Raw genomic sequence first — 26,687 nt, 5'->3', positions numbered from 1 at the left:
TTGAGGACTCTGGGTCTGTGCTCATCATTTAGAAGGATAAGGGTACATTTCATTGAAACTTGCAGAATACTCAACTGCCTGGATAAAGTAGACGTGGAGAGCATGTTTCCACTAGTAGGAGACACTAGGATGCAAGGGCACAGCCTAAGAGAAGGAGCAGCTGTATAGAACTGAGATGAGGAGGAATTTCCTCAGCCAGGGATTAGTGATTCTGTGGAACTCATTGCCGCACAAGGCAGTGGAGGCCAAGTCACCGTGCATTTAAGATAGATATGGATAGGTTCTTGATTGGTGAAGGGATCAAGGATTCCAGAGAAAAGGCATGAGAATGGGGTTGAGAAACCTATTGGCCTGATCCGTCATGACCCCGGGGTTTTTAGGGGCGGCACAGTGACTCAGTGGTTAGCATTGCTACCTCACAGTCCCAGGGACCTAGGTTTGATTCCACCTTTGGTGACTGACTATGTGGAGTCTGCACATTCTCACACGTATCTGCATGTGTTTCCTCTGGGTGCTCTGATTTCCTCCCACGGTCCAAAGATGTGCAGTTAGATGGATTGGCCATGCTAAATTCCCCATAGTATCCAGGAATGTGCAAACTAAGCGGAATGGCCATGTGAAATGCAGGGTTACGGAGATGGTGGGTATTGGGGGGGTCCTGGGTCTGGGTCGGATGCTCATCAGAGGGTTGGTGTGGATTCGATGGGTATAATGACCTGCTTCCACACTTTAGGGATTCTATGATTAAATAGTGGAGCAGACTTGAAAAGACTCAATGGACTCATTCTGCTCCTATATCTTATGATTTGAGTTATTTAAGCTTTGGGGGTAAATATGTACTGTAAAAGTTTCAAGTTTTTAAATTAATAAATTTAAATTAATCAAGTTAAACTCAAGAAACTGTAAACATAACTAGATATACTTTATTTGCAGGAACAATTTACAGCAATGAGAGATCTGTACATGAAGAATGGTCAAGGTTTTGCATTAGTATATTCTATAACAGCACAGTCGACATTTAATGACTTGCAGGATCTAAGAGAGCAAATTCTTAGAGTCAAAGACACTGATGATGTAAGTATGTGCAACTAGCTCTTTCCTGGAAAGCCTGATTCAAACTTTTCTGGGTTGACTTTTGTTTCAATGCTAACTATGAAAAAGCAGAGAAATTAACAGAGATCCAAAATTCACTTCCAGTTTCTATTTCAGGCTAATTTAAAGCCAAAAACTTCTGAATCCATGCAGTACAGATAAAATTGTTGTATCATGCCACAAGCTAGTGGGGTATTGTTCATGTTTAGATCTCTGAACTTTCTTTGGTGTTGTCAAAGTGGAAACTAGATTTTATCTAAGATAGGGAATGAGATTGGTAAGGGGATATAACCAGGTTAGTTTATATGTTGTTAGCACCACTTTAGAAATGAGGTTATGATGTTGAAGAAGCCACCAACAGCTCCTCCAATCACACCCTTGTTGGAGCTGATCATCATATGGTTTGAAGAGCATAGGGTGGAAGAGAGCATGTTTTGTCAACTCCACCACTTAACCTGCCCCACCCTGGAACATGGCCATAAATAATTGTATCAACGCACTGGGTTTTGTCAGGCACTCCTGTTCCTGTTCAAGACCAGGCAAGCCAACGGCTTCAATACATCAGCTGTTTTGGGGTCCCTGTTGGATTTTATACCCATCTAGAAGTTACAGAGCTGCATTTGGGGTTTCAGTCCTTAAAAGAAAAATCACCTGGTGGAGCACCCAATACTGTGATAACATGCCAACATAATGCTTCCCTGCCACATATTCGTCTCTGCAGGTGCTATAAAATTCAGACCATTGTTTCACCCCTCGAAATAACACAGTAAATGTAACAAATTTTTAATTTGTACTATTTGAATAAGCTGTTCATAGACTAATTTATAATCATTCAGACATTGTTGATAGTCCAGACTTCAGATTGAATCTTGAATGTGAAATTCTACCATAATGTTGGAGGAAATTCTTTTGTTGAGATAAGGAATAAGATATTAAGTAGCTCAGTTTTAAATCATTTCAGCACTTAGTGCTCTCAATGCTTACATAATACAAATAACTTGAATCAGTTGAGTACTGTTACCTTTAAAAAAATCCTGAATGTGTTATTTTCATGTCAAAATCAAGTACAGAAAGATGTTCATGGTATTATTTTTCAAATTGTTTTGGAATGAACTTTGTTCTATATAAAGGACACCCTCTCTATCCAATGATTTTTGAAGTTGGGGAGATGTTAGCCTTGACTTATTGTTAATAGACCTCAGTAGAACAGCTCTGTTATTTTGGTGAATTTAAAGTACTGCAGGTGCTGGAAATCTGAAATAAAGGCAGAAAGTTCAGAAGAATTGTTTTGGTATGCAATGTTAACTCCACTTCTTCCTCTACAGATGTTACTGGACCAGCTGACTACTTCAAGCACTTTGTGCTTCCATTGTTTTGAACCTGTTTACCATAACTTTGTGAAAATGTGGGAAATATGTAAATACTCTTGCTGAACTTTGTACCTTTACAGATGTGAGCATATAACCAAGGCCTCCATTTTTCACATAGCACTTCTGGAAGGAACATGTTTTTGAGTACCTCAAATTGCAGCCAGTTCTATTGAACCAAAATACAAAGGCATCATATTTATTTTATTTCCCCGATTGCTGTTTATGACTTGTTACTGACTTGTTACGCTTTGAGCCTGATGTAGAGTTGCATATTTGTCTTCCTGCATTCTCAAAGAAAGGTAGTCTGATCTTGTAGAGAATTCCCATTAGTCGATCTCTTTTTTCCTTTCTCTCCTCCCCTCCCCCAACATGAAACATGGCCCCGCCCTCAAAAACCCTCCATATTGAAAAAAGTCATTGACAAGCTAGTTTTGCCAAATGATGGTTGTAAAGGGAAACAAAAGAGGAGGAAATTCTTGAACACGTGTTTAAGAAAAACTTTGAAGCAAAGTCTTCAGAGGGAAAGAAGTTTGCTCTGAGGAACACAAAATGATTTATTCTATCAGATTATTATGTAACCTTTTCTTCCGTACCATCATCTCAACTAGTAAGTTTTAAATGTGTTTACTTTAAATGCCACTCATTAGCTCATGAACAGTTTTATGCTGTCAGAATCTGCAGATTTACAAAATGAAGTCAACCTTTGACATTACAGTGCTTCTCGGGTATTAGGATTAATCCTAAAGCATAAAGTCAGCAGCTGCTCTACAGTATGATGGCACCTGGATCAGCGATCTGCACCCATCTACTTGACTAAGGGTTCTGAAGGAGAGTCACTGGACCAAAAACATTAATTCTAATTTCTCTCCAAAAATGCTGCCTGACTTGCTGAGTTTTTCCAGCAATGTCTGTTTTTGGTTGCTTGAGAATGGTTTTCCTGTCTCGGTGTAAATGAAGTTCTCCAATATCTTCCAGATTCCTCCCCTCATCTTCTACTCAAGCAGCAGCCAAACTTGTACTGATATCAATGTATTTGAGTGTAATAAATTTGAGAAATTAATTGACAGCTGTAATAATCAGTGACTTTTATGGCAGTCAAACTACCTGACAGGAAATGGAATTTGTGCTGAGGAGTTAAATCTTCTAATTGTGGTTTACTGCATATGCTTATCTCTTAAAAACTAAGCAAAGTTGAGGCTTTTTGAAGGATGTTAAACCACAGATGGTGCTTCTGCCAATATAGCTGAACAAGAGAAAAATTGACAAAATATTGACATTTGCCTCTTAATATGAATGAATGTGAGATATTCAGAGGACGAGGTATAACAGAGTTTAATCGAGGAAGTACTGGAGATTTTTGTGAACCAAGGGAATTAGGACTCTAGTTAAAGGGGCACAATGGTGAAGAACTGATACCTTTATTGATAATAAGATATAGCAAATGTAAGTGCAAGCGATTACTGTGTTTATGCAGAATGTGTGTCTTGACATACTGAATAACATGAGAGCCAAAGTGCATCTGGGAGAAAACAATTGTGTGAAGGGGTTTTGAAAATTTTACTATACTACTCAAAATACAAACACTGAGTCAACTGAATTTTTTTTAGAAGTGAAATAGATGCTGACTTGGACACTTTGACGTGTTTGGGGATTGCTATTCTTATGAGCTCTTGCACCATGTGTATAGAAATTAGCTGCAGTCTCTAAATCCAAAGAATCTTGTTTATATTTATTTTCCAAGAGAGTTGAAATATTGTTCAGTTTTCTTTGTTTAGTCAGAATGTATTTTGAAGAATTACTTTTTGTGAATTTGCTATGCCTCCTGTTCATTTATATTTTTGCGATTACTTAAATGTGTTGGATGAAAGAAAATCCAGCCTAAGTAACCTTTTAAGTATTGTATCCAAATTTCAGAGCACAAAATATTTTGAAATGAAATAGGCCACTTAACATTGTAATTCATCTATACACCCAGAAAAGAAAACCTTGCACTCTTAAATACATTGCTCTAGTTGGTTCTTAAATAAATCAAGGTTTCATTTTCTTCTTACAATGAAGTCCATTCTAAGTGTTGATTTATCTGTATGGAGAAAAGAGCCTTCTTATCCATTGTAAAGTTACATTTTGTTCGTTTGAACTCATATCCACATCCTATTGCACAGTTTTATTTGTAGAATTCAGGGTTAACCTTTACCACCTCCACTTTAAATATCCGAAAATGACCTTTCCACTGTCCATTTTACAGTCTGTAAAGCCCAATTCTGAACCTGGCTCCTTCACACTCATTGCTCGACTGTTTCCTGTATTCCCAGGTGACCAGAGTTTAACACAGTGCTCAGATTATAGTCTAACCAGCGCATAATATAGATGGATTATAATTTCATCTGAGTGACGTTCGACCACTTTGGCTTTCTTAACACTAACCTATGCTCTTCAAATCTGTACCTAGTATTAACTCACTCACATCTATTTTATCCGCCAAGTTTTACTCAGCTTTGAACTTAAAAGTTCCAGACAAATGGTAACTAATGAAGAGGTGTCTCTTTGAAGTTTAAGACAGTGTGATATAGTTTGCCACATTGACTTGTGCTGTCATTTGCTGAAAGAAATAAAACAAAATCAGGATTATTTTGAACTATATCATTGCATAAGCAACATTCTAACCCTAAATAATTCAGCTGTTTTATGCAGAATTGAAATTATTTGTTTTTTTATTTCTGCTGTTCCCTTTTTTATTTCTGCTGTTCCCCTTTTTTATTTCTGCTGTTCCCCTTTTTTTATTTCTGCTGTTCCCCTTTTTCGATATGTCCTGATACAACTAATTTTAAATTGATTGGTGCCTTAATAGTAATGATTATCTCACAAATCTTCCTGCAAGTTTACCTTGGCACTCTTAGATAAGTATCATCTAATCCAAGCCAATTTAACCCAATTTACTGAAGACCCCACAAGTGAAGATATTACCAACAAGATTTCACTTTTTGTAGCTTTTATTTTAACAGGAATCAGAACTAATGAAAATGACACAGAAATTAACAGGAAGTTGATATTTAAAATGGAAAATACTGTAAATTTCACTTTGTACTGCAAACTGACGTTATTACTGGTCAAATCAGATCCCAGACTGAAATCTGACTTGATTATTTTGATTATTTTTGCTTACAAATTAGGTGATCTCTCAATGAAGCATAAGCACACTGTGTGCAGGTTTGCTTTAACCATGAAACAGAATTTGGTTTCGCAACAGAAATAAAGATAAAATAGATTAACCCCAATCCCACAACTCCGCTTTAGAGATTTTGAAAACATGGTAAAATATAATCCTTTAATCACAACAATACCCCTGTACAGCACTTGATCCCTCGGATAGTACTTTCACCAGACAAAATAATCTTTTTCCTCTCACCTCTCAAAGTTAATTTAACTGTGACGTCAACTCCAAATCTGGAATATGTGAAAGCTTTTTCCTGGAGCTTCCGAGCACTGAAGTTTAAGCATTCTCGGTTTCAAATAACTTCTTAGCAGTTTTATTCATACACCTCTGGTTTGGAAGTGTAACTAAACCCCTGACTCTAAGGTGATCTGTTTTGCTATCATCTCCCTTTCACGGGAGCACAGTAGCATACATCCATCTTCATGAAGGATTTATGTAGTACAGCCATATTAATACTAAAAAACCTTTATCTTCAAGCTATGGGTGTTGACCTAAACTTTGAAATTTATAGGTTTATACTCAATTTTACCCTTACTCAATCTTTTATGTGCCTGATTGTAAACTCTCCATCTGTACATAACCAATTAGTTCTGAAAGCAACCGCTCTGTGAAGTTATAAAAGAAACCACCATGGCTGCAGAAATACTCTCAAGTTGATTATTAAACTCTTCAGCCACATAGAAAAACCTATATGTCACTAATTTAAAATTCAAACATTAAAACAAGTATTAAAATATATGTATGTCACGCACTCTACATAATAACTTGAAACAGTTGGTATAACATTTACTACTTACACAAATACAAACCTTTGCGTGGGCCAGACAATGTCTTATTGGGTTATGATGTCATCAAGGGATGTTTCTGCAAGCCCCCTCAAGTCATGATCGTCCTGATAATATAATTTTCAGAGTCCTTTTTATCTGACCAACCAGTAACATCCAGGATCACAGTTTTGGTCACTTCTGAGAAACACCAAGCTCTTTAGAATTTCCAAGGTAATCGCAATGTTATCTAGGTTTCAGATGTTTTTGAGCTAACTCCCACACTACCTCCTAAGTGTACCTTTCGCTTAGTCTGCCAAACGTAAAAACTGACCTCTTCCCGACAATGATAAAATTCTTGTGAAGAGAAGAAGCATGTATGTCAGCCTTTCCCTTGTGCCTGTATCCCTACTGAACATCATCACCTTCCAGATAATGTTTCATTCCTTCATGACTGCCAGTTGCACAATTTCATTCTTAATTTTCTTGTTGATACTGCTTCCAGGTCATTATTACCTAAGAAATTTTAACTGAGTGCATGAAAGGGTCTGTTTTCATGCTATACCTCTCTACAACTGAATAATTGGTGAAGGTTCTTCAAAATTATTTTCAAACATCTTAAAGACAATTATAAATTCCAGTGACTTTAGGAAACTGCACATTTTTATTGCTGCATCCAGGTCAAAAACCATTACAGGTATCCATTTAAACATTAATAACCCGATAAGCACTCTTATCTCCTTTATAACAAAGTTTTGAATTAACTGAGGCATTCCTTGTGAGGTGGCTAAAGACATTTTCCCCGACACCCAAGTTTACAGACTGTTCGGTCCAATTCTTCCACGCTGACCAGTTATCCTAAACTGATATAGTCCCATTTGGACCATTGCCCTCCAAACCCTTCCTATTCATGTTCCCATCCAGATGCCTTTTAAATTTTGTAATTGTACCCACATCCACCCCTTCCTCTAGCAGCTCCTTCCATACACGCATCACCCTCTATGTGAAAATGTAGCCCCTCAGCGCCCTTTTAAATCCTTCCTGTCTTACCTTGAACCTATGTCCCCTATTTTGGGCTTCTCTACTCTGGGAAAAAGTTCTTGGCTATTCGCCCTGTCCATGCCTCTCATGATTTCACAAGCCTATAAGTTCACTCTTTAGCCACTGACATGCTGAGGATTAAAGCCTTAGCCTATTCAGCCTCTCCCTATAGCTGAAACCTTCCAATCCCAGCAACATCCTTGTAAATCTTTTCTGAACCCTTTCAAATTTAACAGCATCTTTCCTGCAGCAAGGATACCAAAATTGAATGTAGTATTCGAAAGATGGCTGAACCAATGTCCTCTACAGCCGCAAAATGACGTCCCAACTCCATTACCCAGTGCATTAACCAATGAAGGCAAGCGTGCCAAAAGCTGCCTTCAACACTGTCTTCCTGTGACTCCACTTTCAGGAACTATGCACCTGCATTCTTAGGTCCCTTCGTTCAACAACACTCCCCAGGGCCCTACCATTAACTTTCTAAGTCCTGCCCTAGTTTGCCTTACTGAATACAATACCTCACATTTATCTAAATCAAATTCCATCTGCCAATCCTTAGTCCTTTGGCCCATCTGAGATAACTTCCTTCATTGTTCTCTACACCACCAATTTTGGTGTCATCTGCAGACTTACTAACCATACTTCCTATATTCACATTCACATTTTTATGTAAATGACAAAAAACAGTGGATTCAGCTTCAGTGCTGTGGCACATCACTGGTCACAGGCCAGCAGTCCAGAAAGCAACCGTCTAGTACCACCCTCTGTCTCCTGTCTTCAAGCCATTGTATCCATTTGGCAAGCTACCCATGGATTCCACATGATTTAACCTTGCTAACCAAACTACCAAGCGGAACCTTGTTGAATGAATATTTTGCATCAGTATTTACTGCGGAAAAGGATATGGAAGATATAGACAGTAGCGAAATAGATGGTGACATCTTGCAAAATGTCCAGATTACAGAGGAGGAAGTGCTGGATGTCTTGAAACAGTTAAAGGTGGATAAATCCCCAGGACCTGATCAGGTGTACCCCAGAACTCTGTGGGAAGCGAGAGAAGTGATTGCTGGGCCTCTTGCTGAAATATTTGTATCATAGATAGTCATAGGTGAGGTGCTGGAAGACCGGAAGTTGGCAAACGTGGTGCCACTGTTTAAGAAGGGCGGTAAAGACAAGCCAGGGAACTATAGACCAGTGAGCCTGACCTCGGTGATGGGCAAGTATTTGGAAAGGCAAGGACTGATTAGGGATAGTCAACATGGCTGTGTGCGTGGGAAATCATGTCTCACAAACTTGATTGAGTTTTTTGAAGAAGTAACAAAGAAGATCGATGAGGGCAGAGCAGTAGATGTGATCTACATGGACTTCAGTAAGGCGTTCGACAACGTTCCCAATGGGAGACTGATTAGCAAGGTTAGATCTCTCAGAATACAGGGAGAACTAGCCATTTGGATAGACAACTGGCTCAAAGGTAGAACACGGACTATTATTTTTCAGACTAGAGGCCTGTGACCAGTGGAGTGCCACAAGGATCGGTGTTGGGCCCTCTACTTTTTGTCATTTACATAAATGATTTGGATGCGAGCATAAGAGGTACAGTTAGTAAGTTTGCAGATGACACCAAAATTGGAGGTGTAGTGTAAAGCGAAGAGGGTTACCTCCGATTACAACAGGATCTGGGCCAATGGGCTGAGAAGTGGCAGTTGGAGTTTAATTCAGATAAATGTGAGGTGCTGCATTTTGGGAAAATCTTAGCAGGACTTATACACTTAATGGTAAGGTCCTATGGAGTGTTGCTGAACAAAGAGACCTTGGAGTGCAGGTTCATAGCTCCTTGAAAGTGGAGTCGCAGGTAGATAGGATAGTGAAGGCGGCGTTTGGTATGCTTTCATTTATTGGTCAGAGTATTGGGTATAGCAGTTGGGAGGTCATGTTGCGGTTATACAGGACATTGGTCAGTCCACTATTGGAATATTGCGTGCAATTCTGGTCTCCTTCCTATCGGAAAGATGTTGTGAAACTTGAAAGGTTTCATAAAAGATTTACAATGATGTTGCCAGGGTTGGCGGATCTGAGCTACAGGGAGAGGCTGTTTTCCTTGGAGTGTCGGAGGCTGAGGGGTGACCTTATAGAGGTTTACAAAATTATAAGGGGCATGGATAGGATAAATAGACTCCCCTGAGATCGTGGAGTCCAGGGTGAGAGGGGAAAGATATAAAAGAGGCAACTTTTTCACGCAGAGGGTGGTCCGTGTATGGAATGAGCTGCCAGAGGATGTGGTGGGGGCTGGTACAATTGCAACATTTAAGAGGCATTTGGATGGGTATATGAATAGAAAGGGTTTGGAGGGATATGGGCCAGGTGCTGGCAAGTGGGACTAGATTGGGTTGGGATATCTGGTCGGCACGGACGGGTTGGACCGAAGAGTCTGTTTCCATGCTGTACATCTCGATGACTCTATGAATGCCTTGCTGAAGTCCATGTAGACAACATCTACCATTCTGCCTTCATCAACCTTCTTTGTCACCTCTTTAAAATACTCAGTCAAATTAGTGAGATATGATTTCCCCGACACAAAGCTAAGTTGACGATCCCTAGTCAGTCCTTACCCTTCTGACTACATTTTTCCTCAATGTTCACAAGGAATAACATTGAGTATTTCTGCCTGGAACCAGCATTTTGTGCCCTGCAATAACATTTTCTGTTCTTCGCCTGAAAGTGAGATTTAAATAGGCCATCTATCCTCTGTCTTACTGTTTCAGTCACAAGACATGTGTTTGCAATAAGAAGCAGTTGCTGATCTGTCTCCTGATATTGTTAAAGGATTTCCATTTAATAGACTCACATTCAGGTCTTTTTGTAGCTCGATCAAATTTATACTGGCAGGAACACCCACTGCAAAATTGAGCCTGCTGCTATATTTTTCATCTTTACTACTGTCGTGTCAAAGGTTGAGAATAAAAATCTGTGTTTAGAAACGGTAGTATCTCAATTTTATTTCTCTTCTTGCATGTCACTCATTGTTAAGTTATCCTTTGTTTATTGGATATCATTCTAACCCACAGCAGTTGGGTGGAAAAAGAGAGCTTTGCTCTTTTTTTTGTTCTCTTCCTGGAGGTGGAGATAAGTTTGTGCTCATTTCACTCCTCTACTCTGTTTTCATTAATTTGTGTTATTGCTAGAATCCATACTGAGATTACGGTGGCTTTTCTTTTTGAAAAATACTTGAATTCCAGTCTCTATATATCCCTCTATGGATGGTACACATAACTCATGATTCTTTGTAGAAACTGTATTGTATAGATTTTTTTTTCCTTCTAATAAATAGCTTCATTTGGTATAAGAACAGAAAATTCTGACACTTTCAGATCAGGTAGCATCTGTAAAGAGAGAAATTATTTGGTCTATGTCTGACCAATTTACTTTTTCTAACAATTTCTATTTTTATTTCTGGTTTTTAGCTTCAGTATTTTGCATTGCTATATTTCCTCCTCCTATCTTAGAACTTTACAGAATTTCACTTTTGACATCAAAATTCAAGTAATAAATAATTGTATTTGTGAAAAATGGCCATTTGTCTTGAACGGTTGGCTGTTCCTAATCTGTGAAAGTAAAAATTAGTGTTTTTAAAAAGAAATAAATTAAAGAACACTACTGGAGGAAAATTACTGTAAACGGAAGAATGAAATTGGAGGAAGCTGCAGTAAGAGTGAACCTATAGGAGTCTCTAGTTAGAGATTTTGGAATTTGTATGCTGCCTGTATAGCATGCACCAGAATACGTTACACTATATGTCAGTATGTGTGACAACAATAAATCAAACACTCTGGTTCACTAATATCCCTTAGAGAAGGATGCTATTGTCCTTACTTGGTTGGGTTAGATTAGATTAGATTCCTACAATGTGGAAACGAGCACTTCGGCCCAACAAGTCCACTCTGACCCTCCGAAGAGTAACCCACCCAGACCCATCTCCCTCTTACTAATGCACCTAATACTATGGACAATTTAGAATGGCCAATTCACCTGGCTTGCACATCTTTGGACTGTAGGAGGAAACCGGAGTACCCGGAGGAAACCCACCCAGACAGGGGAAGAACGTGCAAACTCCACACAGTTGCCCAAAGCTGGAATTGAACCTGGGACCCTGGTGCTGTGAGGCAGCAGTGTTAACCACTGAGCCACCATCCCACCCCTGACATGTGACTCCAGACCCACAACAATGAGGTTGACACTTAGTCGCCCTCTGGGCAGTTAGGGATGGACAATAAGGGCAGGCCTAGCCCGTGACGCTCACATACCATGAATGAATGAAGAAAAGTTCGTGGTGGTGATGGTACTTTGACATTGATTCACCACACTCAGCATTTCAGAGGTTCATTCTTCCATTTTGAATTCCAGTTTCCCTTATCTGTCAATTGTTAAGAGCGTGTCAGTTCTTTGTAATCTTAGTTAAAATTCTTCTTTCTTACTTTTACCCGCAATCTGTATCTAAACAGTCTGTTCGGACCATTAATGTTGTGTCTTCCATTTTCTGTTGTATGGCCAATTGCCTAAATTGTGCTATGAAGACTGCTGAAAAGAAATGCTATCCAAGCATTTTTTTAGTGCTTCTGATATTTGTTGTATCAGTGTGGATCTGCAAGTTTAACTTGCATTAAAACTAGAAGTACGTCTCAATTCCATATTTTAGCAGGGTCTAATAACTTTAAATGCCAGCAGAGTTTAGGAAATTTCCAAGTAGAATTTCTATAGTCTTGCAGGCCGTGTACTGAATTTCATTATGTACTCTTCTACAAGACTATCTTTGTTCTTCCTTAACTAAAATCTGATCATTATTCATAAATAGTAAATCATCTTTTAGTTAAATGTTAGTTTTTAGATTTTTATTGTCACATGTACACAAGTTCAGGAGTACAGTGAAAATTGCATAATGTTGCCAGGCACGGTGCCATCTTAGATATCAAAAAACTGCTTAAGTACAAGGTAGTAAGAGAAATGAGAGTTAATATCTTAAGCATTAGTTCATAGAGTAGTAGAAAAATAAAGAAGTAGGTGATAGCTTACATTAAAGTCTTTCATAGTTTAAACTAGGAAAATACAGGAACAAATTAAAAATTCAACAGCCTTTGTGTCCTCTGCTTATCTCGTCTTGGTGTCTATTATTGCTGCTGATGCTGAAACTGCTGCCTCTCAACTGTCCCCGTTTCCTCAGGAACATCTTCAGGCAGGATCCACTCGGACGCTGAGTCGAGATATCACCGTGAGCCGCTAAGATACCAGCTGGGAGCTGCTGAGAGACCAGGCCGGGAGATAAAAGGGATGGAGAAAGAGGGGAAAAAAAGGGGGGGGGGAGGGAGGGAGAAGGAAACAAAGTGGAACAGCTCCAGCTTGAGTGTCCTACTCCACCGCCATCTTGACTGGTATCCATGAAACTTCGTATAAATCTTCATTCGTATCCATATCATCAGTTTCCAATTTTGGAAAAAATCCTTCCTATCCTTTTTTTTAATGGTGAAAGAACCAAAAGCCAGACTTTGTTCCCTAAAGAAGTAATGCTCGTCTACCTGGTTACTTTTATTCTTCTACTGTTTATAAGGTTTATATTGAGAAAATGGGTGGATAGTCATTCTTGGATACTTTAGTTTTGTTTACATCTGTGAAGTTTTCTCCAAATGACTCTTTGGAGAGAATAATGCTTAGCTTTAATCTTTGATTTGCAAACAGCTAATCATCATTTGCTACTACTGTTAATCAGAAAAATTATAAAGTTGGTCAGGCTTACTTTTCCAATCAGCATTTTATTTTCAGCTTGGACATCAGAACACTCCAGTATAATGTGGAGAAATAGTATACACAGACAAAAATAAATATTCTTGGAAAAGCTCAGCAGTTATGGCAGCATCTGTGAAGAGAATCAGAGTCCATGTTTCAGGTCAAGTGATTCTTCCTCAGAACTGATGGTAGCTAGGAAAATGTCGGTTTATATGTAGAAAATAGGGTGGGAGGGGATGAGAAGGCGTAAATGATTGAGCCCAAAGAGAGAGAAGAGCAGTTGGACAGGCAAACAATCTGGCTAGGAGGGTGAATAGCAGTTAATGAGGATTGTTAGTGGCTAAAAATGGTTAGTGTGTAATAGACTATGTGATAACAAGGCCTGGTGGTAGGAGTAGGGGTAAGGACATGGGAGAGCTCAGGCCCTAAAGGTATTGAATTCGATATTGAGTCTGGAAGGCTACAGGGTTCTCAGGCGGAAAATGAACTGCAGTTCTTCCACCTTGTGCTGAACTTGACTGGAACACTGCGGCAAGCCTGATACAGAGGTGTTGGCCAGGAAACAGAGTGGTGTGTTAAAGTGTTAGGCAGTTTGAAGCTTAGGCTCTCTTTTACAAACCGAACACAAGTATTCTGCAAAGTGGTCATCCAGTCTGCGCTTCATTTCCCCTGTGTAGAGGAGACCACATTGTGATCAGTGAATGCAGTAGACTGGATTGTATGAAGTGCAGGTAAAGCATTGCTTCACCTGGAAGATGTGTTTGGGCACTTGGATACTGAGGAAGGAGGAAGTAAACAGACAGATGATACATCTCCTGCAGTTGTAGCAGAAGATACCATGAGGTTGTGGGGTGTGGCTGTTAGGAATGAAAGAAAAGTGAATCAGTGGGTCCCAGAGGGAACGGTCCATGCTCAAGGATGACTAAGGAGGGGAAGAGAATGTGTGTCTGGCTGTGGCATCTTACTGAAGGTGGCGGAAATGGCGGCTACTGATCCTCTATGTGAATGCTGGTGGGATGGCAGCTAAGGACAAGGGGGACCATGTCACTGTTGCAGGAAGGAAGAGAGGGGGTAAGGGCTGAAGTACAGGAGATGCATCCAACCGGCATTTTATTTTTTTATTTAGTATAATAAATAAAAAATGATGCACCCAGTTCTCACCCAATTATCTCTTAATTATCTTCGCAATCACCTGTTTCCTCGTTCTATTAGATTTTTGGGCATCTGTGCCAAATCTTAATAAATGATGATACTGGGGGCCAAGAGTGGAAGAACCCAAGGGAGTTACAGATACTCAGTCAATGACTAGATTCAAAACTGGGATTGATACCTTTTTGATCATCAAGAGAATCAAAGGATACAGGAATGGGGAAAGAAAGTGGAGTTGATGCGGAGCTTCCTCTGCCAAGTGGGAAGTGGCATTGTTTTAAATAGGTTTTTGTAGAATTACATACCGTTGCAATTATTTCTAACCCATTTAATACTTATCACCCTTAAATCACTCTTTGCGATAAGTATGCCTTATTGTGTAAACATTCTCTTAGTGAAGAAGGCAGCAGTTTACTGATAAGATTTTTCCAGCAGTGTGAACATTGTCTTTGGAATGCAGAGGATGTGTGAAACATTTTGCAACCAAATGATTAGTCTTCTAACCTCGATGGCAGCATCTAGCAATTGGAAACCTAATGCACAGTACTGTCATCAAAACAATTGTATTGCCTTATGTAAAAGAAAACTCATGCCAATGGTCACTGATGATTCTGTGAGAGTTAAAGGTACAGGTATATTTCTGTAAATTAATCTCAGCAATTATTTTCAGCTGACACAATCATTCTTTTCATAACAAAGATAAAGGTCTTAGGTTGTAGGCTGCAGAATGATTCATGTAGCTTTCAGCAGTAGTATTGCTCTTTTTCTATATGGTTTTATCTTTATAAGTCCATTTGAATTTGTGTGAAATTATGAAGATAAGTGCTAATTAAAGGTATTACGTTCAGTTTGGAAAATGGATATGTTGAAATTATGTGAAAGTAAAAATGGACTACAAGTCATCTTGTATATATTGTATATTAAGATTACACAGCGTGTACATTCTTTAAAATGTCAGTTGTCTCTCTTTAAAATGTTGTCATCATTCTATGTTTGACCTGTTTAGTTTTGGTTCCAAAAATGAGAGTTTTTGCGCAGTTGAAAAATTAAATAGAATTAAAATTTATGGCAAATTGTGCCACAAGTGCTGTCTTTTAATGTTCAGAATTGTTCATCATTGTATTACTAAAATATGCAGTTGTTGTGGGTACGTTTGCCGAGCTGGGAAGTTGGTTTGCAGATATTTTGTCCCCTTTCTAGGTGATATCCTCAATGCTGTGGAGCCTCCTGTGAAGCACTGCCTGAGGAAGGAGTGGGGGCTCCAAAAGCCTGTGGGTTCAAATAAACCTGTTGGACGATAAACTGGTGTCATATGATTTTTGACTTCGTCCACTCAGGTCCAACACCGGCACCGCCACGTTTATTAAAATAGGGAAAGGCTAAAAAAGTGATTTTTTAAAAAATTGTATTTGCATAAACTTGCACACACCTCTAACAGTAATTCAACTTTTCACTTTTAATATAGGTGCCAATGATTTTGGTTGGTAATAAGTGTGATTTAGAGGAAGAACGTGTGGTTGGAAAAGAACAAGGACAGAATCTAGCAAGACAGTGGTGTAACTGTGCCTTTCTAGAATCCTCTGCAAAGTCAAAGATTAATGTTAATGAGGTGAGACTAATGTGCAGAAACACTGATTATTAATGCATCTTTGTTGCACTTTGTAATTCAAGTAATTATTTCATAATAGGAGACTCTTACCACTTAATATTTGCCTTATTTTTATGTACAAGTACTGGAAAAACAGCATTTTTGACTATTTACATTTTTGTAGTCTTCCTTTACTATTCTGGATCTCCCATTGTTTCATTTTTCCAATCTTTCCATAGTTCTGAGTCCTTGAAGTACTTGTCAAAACGTTTTCCTGATCTTGATGGAATAAATTCTTTTTGACATGACCAGTATTTGTTGCTTGCCCATAACTGCCCCTGAAAAGGAGGTAGTGAACTGCTGCCTTGAATATACTGCAGTGCATTTGGCATACAATACTATTAGGAAGGAATTTTCAAGGCTTTGATACAAATCCAGTGAAGCACTGGTGATGTAGTTCCAAGTCAGGGCAGTGTGTGGCTGGGAGGGAATTTATAAACAGTACTGCAAACTGTACTTGAGTGTCATGTTCTAATTTAAAAGTGTGCATGCTTCATGATTTAGATTCCCTACAGTGTGGAAACAGCCCCTTCGGCCCAACAAGTCCACACCGACCCTCCAAAGAGTAACCCCCACCCCACTCTGACTACTGCACCTAACAACTATGGACAATTTAGCATGGCCAATTCACTTGACCTGCACATCTTTAAAATGTGGGAGGAAAACCACGCAGACACTGGGAGAATGTGCAAATTTCACACAGACAGTCGGCCAAGGCTGGAATTGAACCTGGGATCCTGGCGCTGTGAGGCAGCAGTGCTAACCACTGAGCCACCGTGCCACCCCTACTCATGTAAAGTAGAATACTCGCCAGAAAGGTAGTGGAACTGAAATTTCTGAAACCTTTTTCAGAAGCAATCGGAGATTGGATAGTAAAATGTTGAGTACCTGTATTCAGGCTAAGTTAAGGATTGCTGATTAATCTCTCACTTCTGGCTATCTTCTGATAATATTTTTAATGTCTGAGAATTGAGATATATCATAAATTTAAATTATAAGGACTTTTTTAGTCAATTGTTTCATGACATTTATTGCTTAGTGAATTTAATCTCCATCTGTGGTGTGTGCCTTTTTTCACTGTAACATATCTCTTTGAGCTATCCAATTAGTCCCATGACCACTTTTTCCCTACAGACCTGCAAAGTTCTCCAACAAGTGTATTTTTCTTTTAAAATTTATTGAAACTGGTTCCTCCGCCCCTTTTCAATCCATTCGAGAATGAAAAAGACTATGTGTCTGAAAGAGACCTAGAAATTGATTCTCACTGTGCCTTGGCATTTTTTAAAAATTAATTATCCCATGATCTCTGGTTATTGATTATCTGCCAGTGGAAGATTTCTTTGTATCTACAATCAAAATGCTAATAATTTTGAATGCCTATTATTAAAAGCCGTTCAATCTTCCCTGCTCCAGCGATTACAATATCATTTTTTTTGTGTTTCCATATTTCAGGAAACCCTCATTCATGGTATTTTTAAAGTAAGTCTCTGCTACACACTCAGTAAGGCCTTGACAAATGCACATAAAGTGTGGTATCTAGAATTGGATATGCTTCTTTAGTTGACACGTAACGAGTGATTTCCATACCTTCCTGGCTATTGTTCACCTCAATTCAACTTAAGATACGTAATTTATTAATGTTGTACATGAGTCTGAAATTATCTAAGTCATAGATAATGTGAGGTTTGGATTGATTATTCCTTGAAGTATTCCATTCTTAGCAATAAATGTCCATTATGCAATACTAGGACATTGTGAAAGATTTTTAGTTTACTTTATTTAGAATAAGTCTCCAATATTAAAGTATTGTACTACTGCCATGACGTCAGTTGTTGGATGGAAGAAAGGATTTCAAAGTTTGAATGGTATTGATTGTACTATCCATCAGGTAGCATATTTTATTAATTGTGAAGATAATTCAGTAATTATGTAGCCAATTTTAAGATCAAAATATCAACTGTATAAGTGCAGTTATAACTGAATAATGCAGTTAGCAAACTTGAGTTGAATGCACAAGTTTCTGATCAAGAACATGATACACATAGACCAACTATCCTGTAATTGACAAAAAGTGTTATTTGCAGAAGTTTTGCTTGGTCCAAGCCATTTTTTATAACTTGAATATAGTCGGTTCTGATATAACGTGATAGTTCTGTTCTCGTGTGATCTTACATTATAAAATTGCGTAGTAGTCCTGCCATTTAAACTAACGGGGTCAGAATCACATTATAGCCAATACAGGTAAGAAACGTTTGCATTCGACATATAATGGCCTAAATTCTTCAATTGTATTAAAGCCAATTTGTGTTGAAGAAGCACATGTTATAGCAGAACCAACTGTACTTAAAAATTGAAGCATTCCTGATTTACAGGAACTTTAAGAAAATTATGGACCTTATTTAAAAACTTACTGGAATTGTTGTGTATTGCAGATTTTCTACGATCTGGTCCGACAAATCAACAGAAAATCTCCAGTTTATGGAAGGCCTCAAAAAACCTCAAAATGCCAGCTGCTTTAATACAGATCTATTCTAACTTCGAGTCAGGTGAAAAAAAAGGATTGCATGCTTGTTTTGGAGAAGGAGGACAGAGAAAGAAAATAGTGAATAGTGTAGACTATGGTATTAGCTACACATATTTAATCATTAATTTCTTCTGTGTAATAAATGCAAACTTTTTTTGAAAATTATGTGCACACATTTTTACCACAAAACAGAATTCAATCAACTAGTAAGCTGAAGAATATTCCTTAATTTTGACTAAATTTGGTTTTGTTTTATCACTTTAAATGAATTAGGCAAGGAACCTTCATTAATATTAATACATAATATTTTTAAAAGTTCCATAAAAACATAATTAGAAGCATGACTAGGCAGTTCGGCCCCTTGTGTCAGGTCTTCCATTTATACGGTCATGACTGATTTCACCTCGATCTCAACTCCACGTTTCTGCCTGCTTTCCATAACCCTTCAGCGCATTACTCATTTAAAAATCTCTAGTTTCCCTGCATAAATTTGCTCAGTGTACCAGCATCAACCACAAAATGGAGTTGTGAATTTCACAAATTCATGACTGAGAAAAATATATTCTCCTCATCTCTGTTTTCAGTCGGCTACCCCTTATCCTTAATTATGATATCTTGTTCTATATTTTCCCACATGAGGAAACCTTCTGTCCATATATCTGCTTTGTCATCCCTCTTTGGCGTTTTACATATGTCAATTAAATCTCCTCTCATTATTCTAAATTCTAGAGAGTGTATGCCTAAACTGCTCAATCGCTTTCATAAGACAAACCCCTCATCTTTAGAATCAATCTAGTGAACTTCCTTTGAACTGTCTCCAATGCAACTATATCCCTCCTCACGTAAGGGGACCAAAATAGTATGCAGTACTCCAGAAGCAGTCTCCCTAATGCCTTGTACAATTGCAGCAACACTCCCCTACTTTTATACTGTATCCTTTAGCAATAAATTCCATTTGTCTTCCTATTATCTGCATATTAGTTTTCTGCTTTCCATGCATGAGGGCAGCCACATCCTTTTGCTTCCAAGCATTCTGATAATAAGCTGCCTTTTAAAACCTCTGACGAAAATAGATAACCTCACACTTAGTCGTGTTATGCTTCATCTGCTAAATTTTAGTCCATTCACCTAACCTATCCATATCAATTTGCTTATTTCTTAATTGTTCATTGCTACTTACTTTCCCACCTATTTCAGCATATTCTGCAAATTTGCTGAATTACTTTCTATTCCTACATCAAAATCATTAATGTAGATTGTAAATAGTTGGGGCCCAAAGACTGTACCCTGTGCCACTGCACTAGTTGCATCTTGGCTCTCTGCTTCATGTTGGTTAGCCAAGCTAATATATTATGCTAACCCCATGTGATCTTAGCTTGTGTGTTGCCCCTTTGTGCAGCACTTTCTCAAATGTCTTCTGAAGTCCAGATATACTACATCATTAGGTTTCCAATTTTCCATGTTGCTTGTTACATCTTCAAAGAATGCTAGCAAATTAGTTAAATATGATTTATCCATCCTAAAACTATCCTGACCACATGCAAACATAACGTAAATCCCATGCAATATTAAACATTAAAGGTTTGAACATTTGTAAAGTTACATATCTATTTGCAATAGCTCAGTTTTCCTAGTTTTCCCTCCACTATCACCACTGCCAACCTCAACCTTCTGCTCCCTGTTACAAAAGGTTTGAGTTGCATTGAGGAACAATTCCATTGTTCAAGCTGAAAATTAAGTGACAGCACCTTTTAAGGAGTGGTCATATGGCAGTTTCAGAACATACGGGTAGAGGAGAAATGAGTGACTGCCATGAGTCTAGGAATGCTTAGCAAGCAATGTCTGTGTGTACACTGTTCACTAAACAGTTTTGGATACAGATTGAGTGTGATGGTTCTTCGAGGGAAAGCAGTGTAGCAAAAGCCAACTTCAACTTTGATTTACCTGCACAGATGGAGGAGAAGGAAAATAGAAGATCATTAGCAGTACAGGATTCATTGGTTTGATCAGCCATGATCCTGTTGAATGGCAGAGCAGCCTTGAGGGGCCAAATGGCCTACTTCTTTTCTGATTTCTTATGGTCTGGTTCAGAAAGCTTTCTATATTGTTCTATGTAGGACAATAATAAACAAAATTACAGCATTTGCCATGAGGGGTGATATACTGTCATGGTTCAAAGATTGGCTAATTGAAAGAAAACCTCTTGCAAGGTAGACTAGCCATGCTAAATGCGGGGTTACAGGGATAGGTTGGGGGCTGTGTATGGGTGGGATGTCTTTGGCGGGCGAGTTAGTGTGGACTTGATAGGCTTAATGGCCCCTCCGCTATGAGGGGATTCTTTGATTAATATGAAATGAGGGCATTGTCAGACTGTGATTAATGGATATTGTAAGGATCAATGCTTGGGGTTTCACAGTTATTATGAATAATTTGGTTGCAGGGACCAAATGTAATATTTCTAGGAATTCCAATGACTGGGGAGGCATTGATCTAGTGGTAATGTCATTGGTCTAGAATGCCAGTTCAATATTATGGGGAGGTGGATTCAAATCTCACCATGGCAAATGTGAAATTTGCATTCAATACAAATATGGAATAAAGAGTTGGCCTTATAGTGACACTGTAACCATTATTACTTCATAAAAATCCACCTGACTCACCAATGTGAAAAATTCCCCTTCCTGATGTGCATTCAGGAAGGAAATCTACTATCTGGCCTACATTAATGTGGTTGGTTCCTAGTTAGGGGGTAATAAATGCTCGCCTTATCAGCATCACTTGCATCCCATAAACAAATTTGAAAAAGGCCATAAATGACACAACTAGCAGGGGTGTGTATTAAGAACATTTGAAGAGAATTCAAGATTTGGACGAACTGATATTAATGGCTGAGCAGACTCAAAGGGTTAAATTGCCTACTGCTCTGATGTTGCTGTGTCACTGGTTGGGGGCACTCTTTTGACCATGGATAGTGATTTTTTGAAAACGGGTAAAGACAGACAGACTATCGCTAGATTGTATTGAAGAAATGGTGGTAGAGCTGCAATAGAAATTAATGTTTGGGCACTGAGACTAACTATAATACTATGCTGAATAAAACGTACAACTGGTACGATTTAGAGCACGCAGTACAGATTTACTGTATCAACTCCAATCTGTCCTCTCCAAGGAAATGAGATCTAACTGCCTTTACTTATCCTTGGATCATTCTCACGAGTCTTTGCTGCATTCGTTCTCTCCAATGTCTTCAAATCATAAGGTGTGATGCCCAGAACTGGGCATAGTACTTCAGTTGAGATTTATCTAGCATTTAATAGGAGTTCAACATAATTTTGTACTCTATACCCTTATACCTAGGATACACTCTGTTTTTCAAAGTTTGTGAGAAGATTTGTAGCTCGGGTGCTCGTTGCTGTTCGCCGAGCTGGAAGTTTTTGTTGCAAACGTTTCGTCCCCTGTCTAGGTGACTTCCTCAGTGCTTGGGAGCCTCCTGTGAAGCGCTTCTGTGGTGTTTCCTCCGGCATTTATAGTGGCCTGTCCCTGCCGCTTCCGGTTGTCAGTTTCAGCTGTTCACTGTAGTGGCCGGTATATTGGGTCCAGGTCTATGTGTTTGTTGATGGAGTTTGTGGATGAGTGCCATGCTTCTAGGAATTCCCTGGCTGTTCTTTGTTTCGCTTGCCCTATAATGGTAGTGTTGTCCCAGTCAAATTCATGTTGCTTGTCGTCTGCTTGTGTGGCTACTAGGGATAGCTGGTCGTGTCGTTTCGTGGCTAGTTGATGTTCGTGGATGCGGATCGTTAGCTGTCTTCCTGTTTGTCCTATATAGTGTTTTGTGCAGTCCTTGCATGGGATTTTATACACTACATTAGTTTTGCTCATGCTGGGTATCGGGTCCTTCGTTTTGGTGAGTTGTTGTCTGAGAGTGGCTGTTGGTTTGTGTGCTGTTATAAGTCCTAGTGGTCGCAGTAGTCTGGCTGTCTCTATATAGGACAAACAGGAAGACAGCTAACGATCCGCATCCACGAACATCAACTAGCTCCGAAACGACACGACCAGCTATCCCTAGTAGCCACACACGCAGACGACAAGCAACATGAATTTGACTGGGACAACACTACCATTATAGGGCAAGCGAAACAAAGAACAGCCAGAGAATTCCTAGAAGCATGGCACTCATCCACAAACTCCATCAACAAACACATAGACCTGGACCCAATATACCGGCCACTACAGCGGACAGCTGAAACTGACAACAGGAAGCGGCAGGGACAGGCCACTATAAATGCCGGAGGAAACACCACAGAAGCGCTTCACAGGAGGCTCCCAAGCACAGAGGATGTCACCTAGACAGGGGACGAAACGTTTGCAACAAAAACTTCCAGCTCGGCGAACAGAACCACAGCACACTCTGTTTTATTAACTGTTATATCAACCTGTCCTGCCACCTTCAATGACCTGCATCCATTTCCACAGAAGTTTCTCTACTTGTGCACCTCCTTTTGAGCTGTCACTCTTAATACCACAGGGGATGTAATTATTTTGTCACTTAAAAGTTTTTTTTGGAAACTCAAATTGTACATACACAATAAAGTATTTGATACATCAATTTTAAATTTCTTTACATTGGAAACACATGCTTTAAATTGGATTTAATTACAACAAGTGAAACAGCATCAATGACTTCAACTTGATAAATCTTTTTGGAGAAAAGGGAGATTGAAGGAAATGTTGAGATAATGATGGACTTTGATTTTGTCAACAAAGAGATGGCTCAATGTTCTTTGTGAAGTTTCATTTAAACTGTCAGTAAAGATTATTTAGCCTGTGCTTAATTCCAAGTGGTCTCTAGACTAGAGATGATATAGCATGAATTTAACTTTTTTTTTAATTGCAGATATGATGAACTATTTCCCATTTTGACAGTGCCAGCATTCCACTTTACTAAACCTATTGACATCTGAAAAATGGACTTTCCTGTGGTGGTACCCTTCAACAAATGGATGAAAGCTCCCAAGTCATTTTGCACATAAAGTAACTATAATATTTTCAGCATTGCAAGAACAGAAAGCTTTTTTTACTCTAAACATCCTAATAGTAGGAAACTGTTAAACCTAGGACCTACATTCAGTGTTATTGATGATCACATGGAGCAAGTACTCCTTTCACCAATGTTGCATTAAACTAGTAAATAAATATTGGTAATTCCCTTTTTTGTCAATTAAGTTATGTAATTTCCTGAAAGCACCACTATTTTAGCATAATAAAGATGGAAGTCCAAAGATATCTTTAGAATAGATGAGTTCTCACAGCTAACACTGCTTCTTCAATATTTGTAGCTTTTAAAATGGAGATGCAAAATCATTGTTTTAGTGTATAACTGCGCTCTGATAATTGCAACAGCTATTAAAGTATTTGAGTTTTTATTTCAGTAAAACCTGTGGAAACAGTGATTTCTATGTATAAAAAGTGTATGTTTTTGTTTTAATCATATTTTGTCTTTGGTCTACACTGTTGCCTTCAAATAGCTGTTAACATTTTCAGAAAAAAATGTCAAGTCTATCATTGTATGTTTCCTTTCTGTTTACATGGATAATGTTTATAAAGGATTGTACAGTGCGGGTCGACAACAGGAATTATATATTTTAAAATACTTATTTTAAAACTTTACAAGTTAGCTTGGAGATCACTCTTGATATGCTCCTACACCTGTGGGTTCTCACTAATTCTGCTTGCTTATGCATATTTGTAATTATCAGTACCAAATATACATTAAATTAGACATTGCCTGTTAGTGGTTATGTTTCATGTGTAATGTTTTGTTGAAATGTTTCCTGGTGGAAGAGTACTGTGGGTATTGATGGTGACTATGAGAAATAATTTTTATTAGAGTGTAATTGGTCTCACGGCCCAAGTTCCGCTGATTTATTTAACAATGCCTTCATGCTTTGTATGCATTAACTTTTGGGTAGAAGATTGTGTATGGAATTGAGCCACAGTATTTGAAATGACCAACTTAATGCTGCAAGTGCTTTAAGGTGGCCAAATGTAAACTTTAAAAGCCTTAATTTCCATAGAGTGGTGCAATTTTTTTGTATAACCTTGTATCAATTCACTATTATGGATTGCCATGCAAGGGCTTGCATTATGATTATCTGCCACTTGAATGTTTTGTCATGTTTTAACTGCAAGTAAATAAAGTATTCGTTTAACTTTTGTAAATGTAATACATTTTGTGTATATTAAGTACCATGATCTACTGTGATTTTTTGGTGGTTTTTACACTTTTGAAGAATACTTGGAACAATCTAAAAACAAAAGATAAGCTGCAATTTTTTTTCTTTGTATTGGAGTATAGGCTCCAAGTTTATTTTCAGTTCATAGTTCATGCATTACAACAACACAAATTATTTAAAAAGGATACTAGCTAGGGTAACTTGATTGTTAATCCTTGATTTCTAGAAATATTTCATCCCAAGTAAAATTTTTAATTAAAAGTATGTCTTTTGATTCTGTACAATATACTTAAGATCACTTAAGTCTTAATTAAAAATGTAGTATTTACCCTTTTGCAGGGTTAACATTTATCCTTGCATCCCTGGTACTTAAGATGCAGAATGGTGTAGCGTGTTTTTAATTAAATTCATTTATTAAGCAAGATTTATTTTTTGCAGAAACTGGGCATTACTGCAGTTTCTATCTCGTTTTTAAAAGTTCAGTGGCTACTACATTTTAAATTGAATTATAGCTTTTATTATAATATTGTTTGCTTGTGGGAAACTGATGATCCACTAATTTGAAAAGTTATATTTGATTTGATTTGATTTTGTTGATCAGACATCTTTAAACAATCTCCCACATTTTCAGTAGATGCCAGTGTCATGAATTAATTAATTGCCAATCAGCATTGCCGTCAAAATGGTGACAAGACCCAGCAATTTCTGTGTCCAGCTCACTAAACTGCTTTTTAATGGACTGTTTCGGAATTGCATTCATAATGCCAATCCTTATTCAGAAAGGGAAGGAGACAAAGTAGGAAACTGTAGACTAGTTAGTTTAATATGTCGTTGGATTCTAACTATTTTCCATTATTAAGGAAGTAACAGCAGGATGTTTGGACAATCAAAACACAATTCATCAGAGTCATTATGGTTTTATGAAGGGTAAGTCAGGTTTGACTAATTTGTTAAAATTCTTCGAACTTGTAACATGCAAGATGGAAAATGGGGATCCTGGAGATGTCCTAAAGCTGAACCTCCAGAAAGTATTTGATAAGATGCTGTACAAAAGGTTAATGCACGTGCTAAGATCACATGAGGTTGGCAGTAATTTATTACCTCGAATAGAGGCTAACCAACAGAAACCTGTGTCAAGATAAATGGGTCTTATTTCTGGTTGGCATGATCTAACAAATGGGGTGCCACAAAATTTGGTCCTCGGGACTCTGACTGTAATCAGTGTTAAATGAATTGGATGCAGGGATAGAAAGTACTGTTGCCAAACTTGCAGATTACCCTAAAATAAGTGGGAAAGTAATTTGCAATGAAAAAATAAATTTGCGAATGGATATAGATAGGCTAGGTGAATGGAGCAAAGTTTGGCAGTTTAATATGGATAATTGTGAGGTTATCCGTGTTGGTTAAAAGCAATTATAGAAATGGAGAGAAACTTCAGAGCACATGAGGTTAAAGGAATTTGCATGTCCTTGTGCATGAATTGCAGAAAGTTAGTATGCAGGTACAGCAGGTAACAAGGAAGGCAAATAAAATTTTGGCATTTATTGCTAAAGGTGTAGAATATAAAAGTAGGGAAGTGTTGCTGCAACTGTACTAGGTATCAGTGAGACCACACCTGGAATATTGTGTAAAACTTTCTTCCTTTCATCTGAGGAGCGATATAGTTGAATTGAAGTTTAGAAGAATGAGGGGAGATTTAACTGAGATATATAAAATGTGAAAGGGGATTGACAATGTAGGTGTAGAGAGAATATTTCTTCTCATGGGGCAATCTAGAATAAGAGAACGTAGTTTTGGATAAAGATATTGATCTTAGGGATCATGATCACAGTCAATAATTGGTAAGTAATTTCGATAGGTTTATTGAATTTAATGTG

The 26,687-nt window shown here is 38.2% G+C and overlaps 1 protein-coding gene across 3 annotated transcripts in view; it reads left to right on the top strand.

The window, feature by feature from the left end:
- LOC122559705 (ras-related protein Rap-1b) overlaps nucleotides 1-24,790 on the top strand; it is a 70,934-nt gene extending 46,144 nt beyond the window's left edge. For all 3 annotated transcript variants that reach the window (XM_043709625.1, XM_043709623.1, XM_043709624.1), the window contains 4 exons: nucleotides 934-1,074; nucleotides 15,871-16,014; nucleotides 18,486-18,599; nucleotides 23,472-24,790. In XM_043709625.1, the coding sequence (XP_043565560.1) occupies nucleotides 934-1,074; nucleotides 15,871-16,014; nucleotides 18,486-18,572 (372 nt within the window). In that variant the 3' untranslated portion in view covers nucleotides 18,573-18,599; nucleotides 23,472-24,790. The remainder of the gene's footprint in view (nucleotides 1-933; nucleotides 1,075-15,870; nucleotides 16,015-18,485; nucleotides 18,600-23,471) is intronic.
- Nucleotides 24,791-26,687: the final 1,897 nt, after the last annotated feature.

This window comes from Chiloscyllium plagiosum, chromosome 19 (genome assembly GCF_004010195.1).
Source record: "Chiloscyllium plagiosum isolate BGI_BamShark_2017 chromosome 19, ASM401019v2, whole genome shotgun sequence".
Lineage (NCBI taxonomy): Eukaryota > Metazoa > Chordata > Chondrichthyes > Orectolobiformes > Hemiscylliidae > Chiloscyllium > Chiloscyllium plagiosum.
Note: the sequence above shows the minus strand (reverse complement) of the source record. Positions and strands in the feature narration are given on the sequence as shown.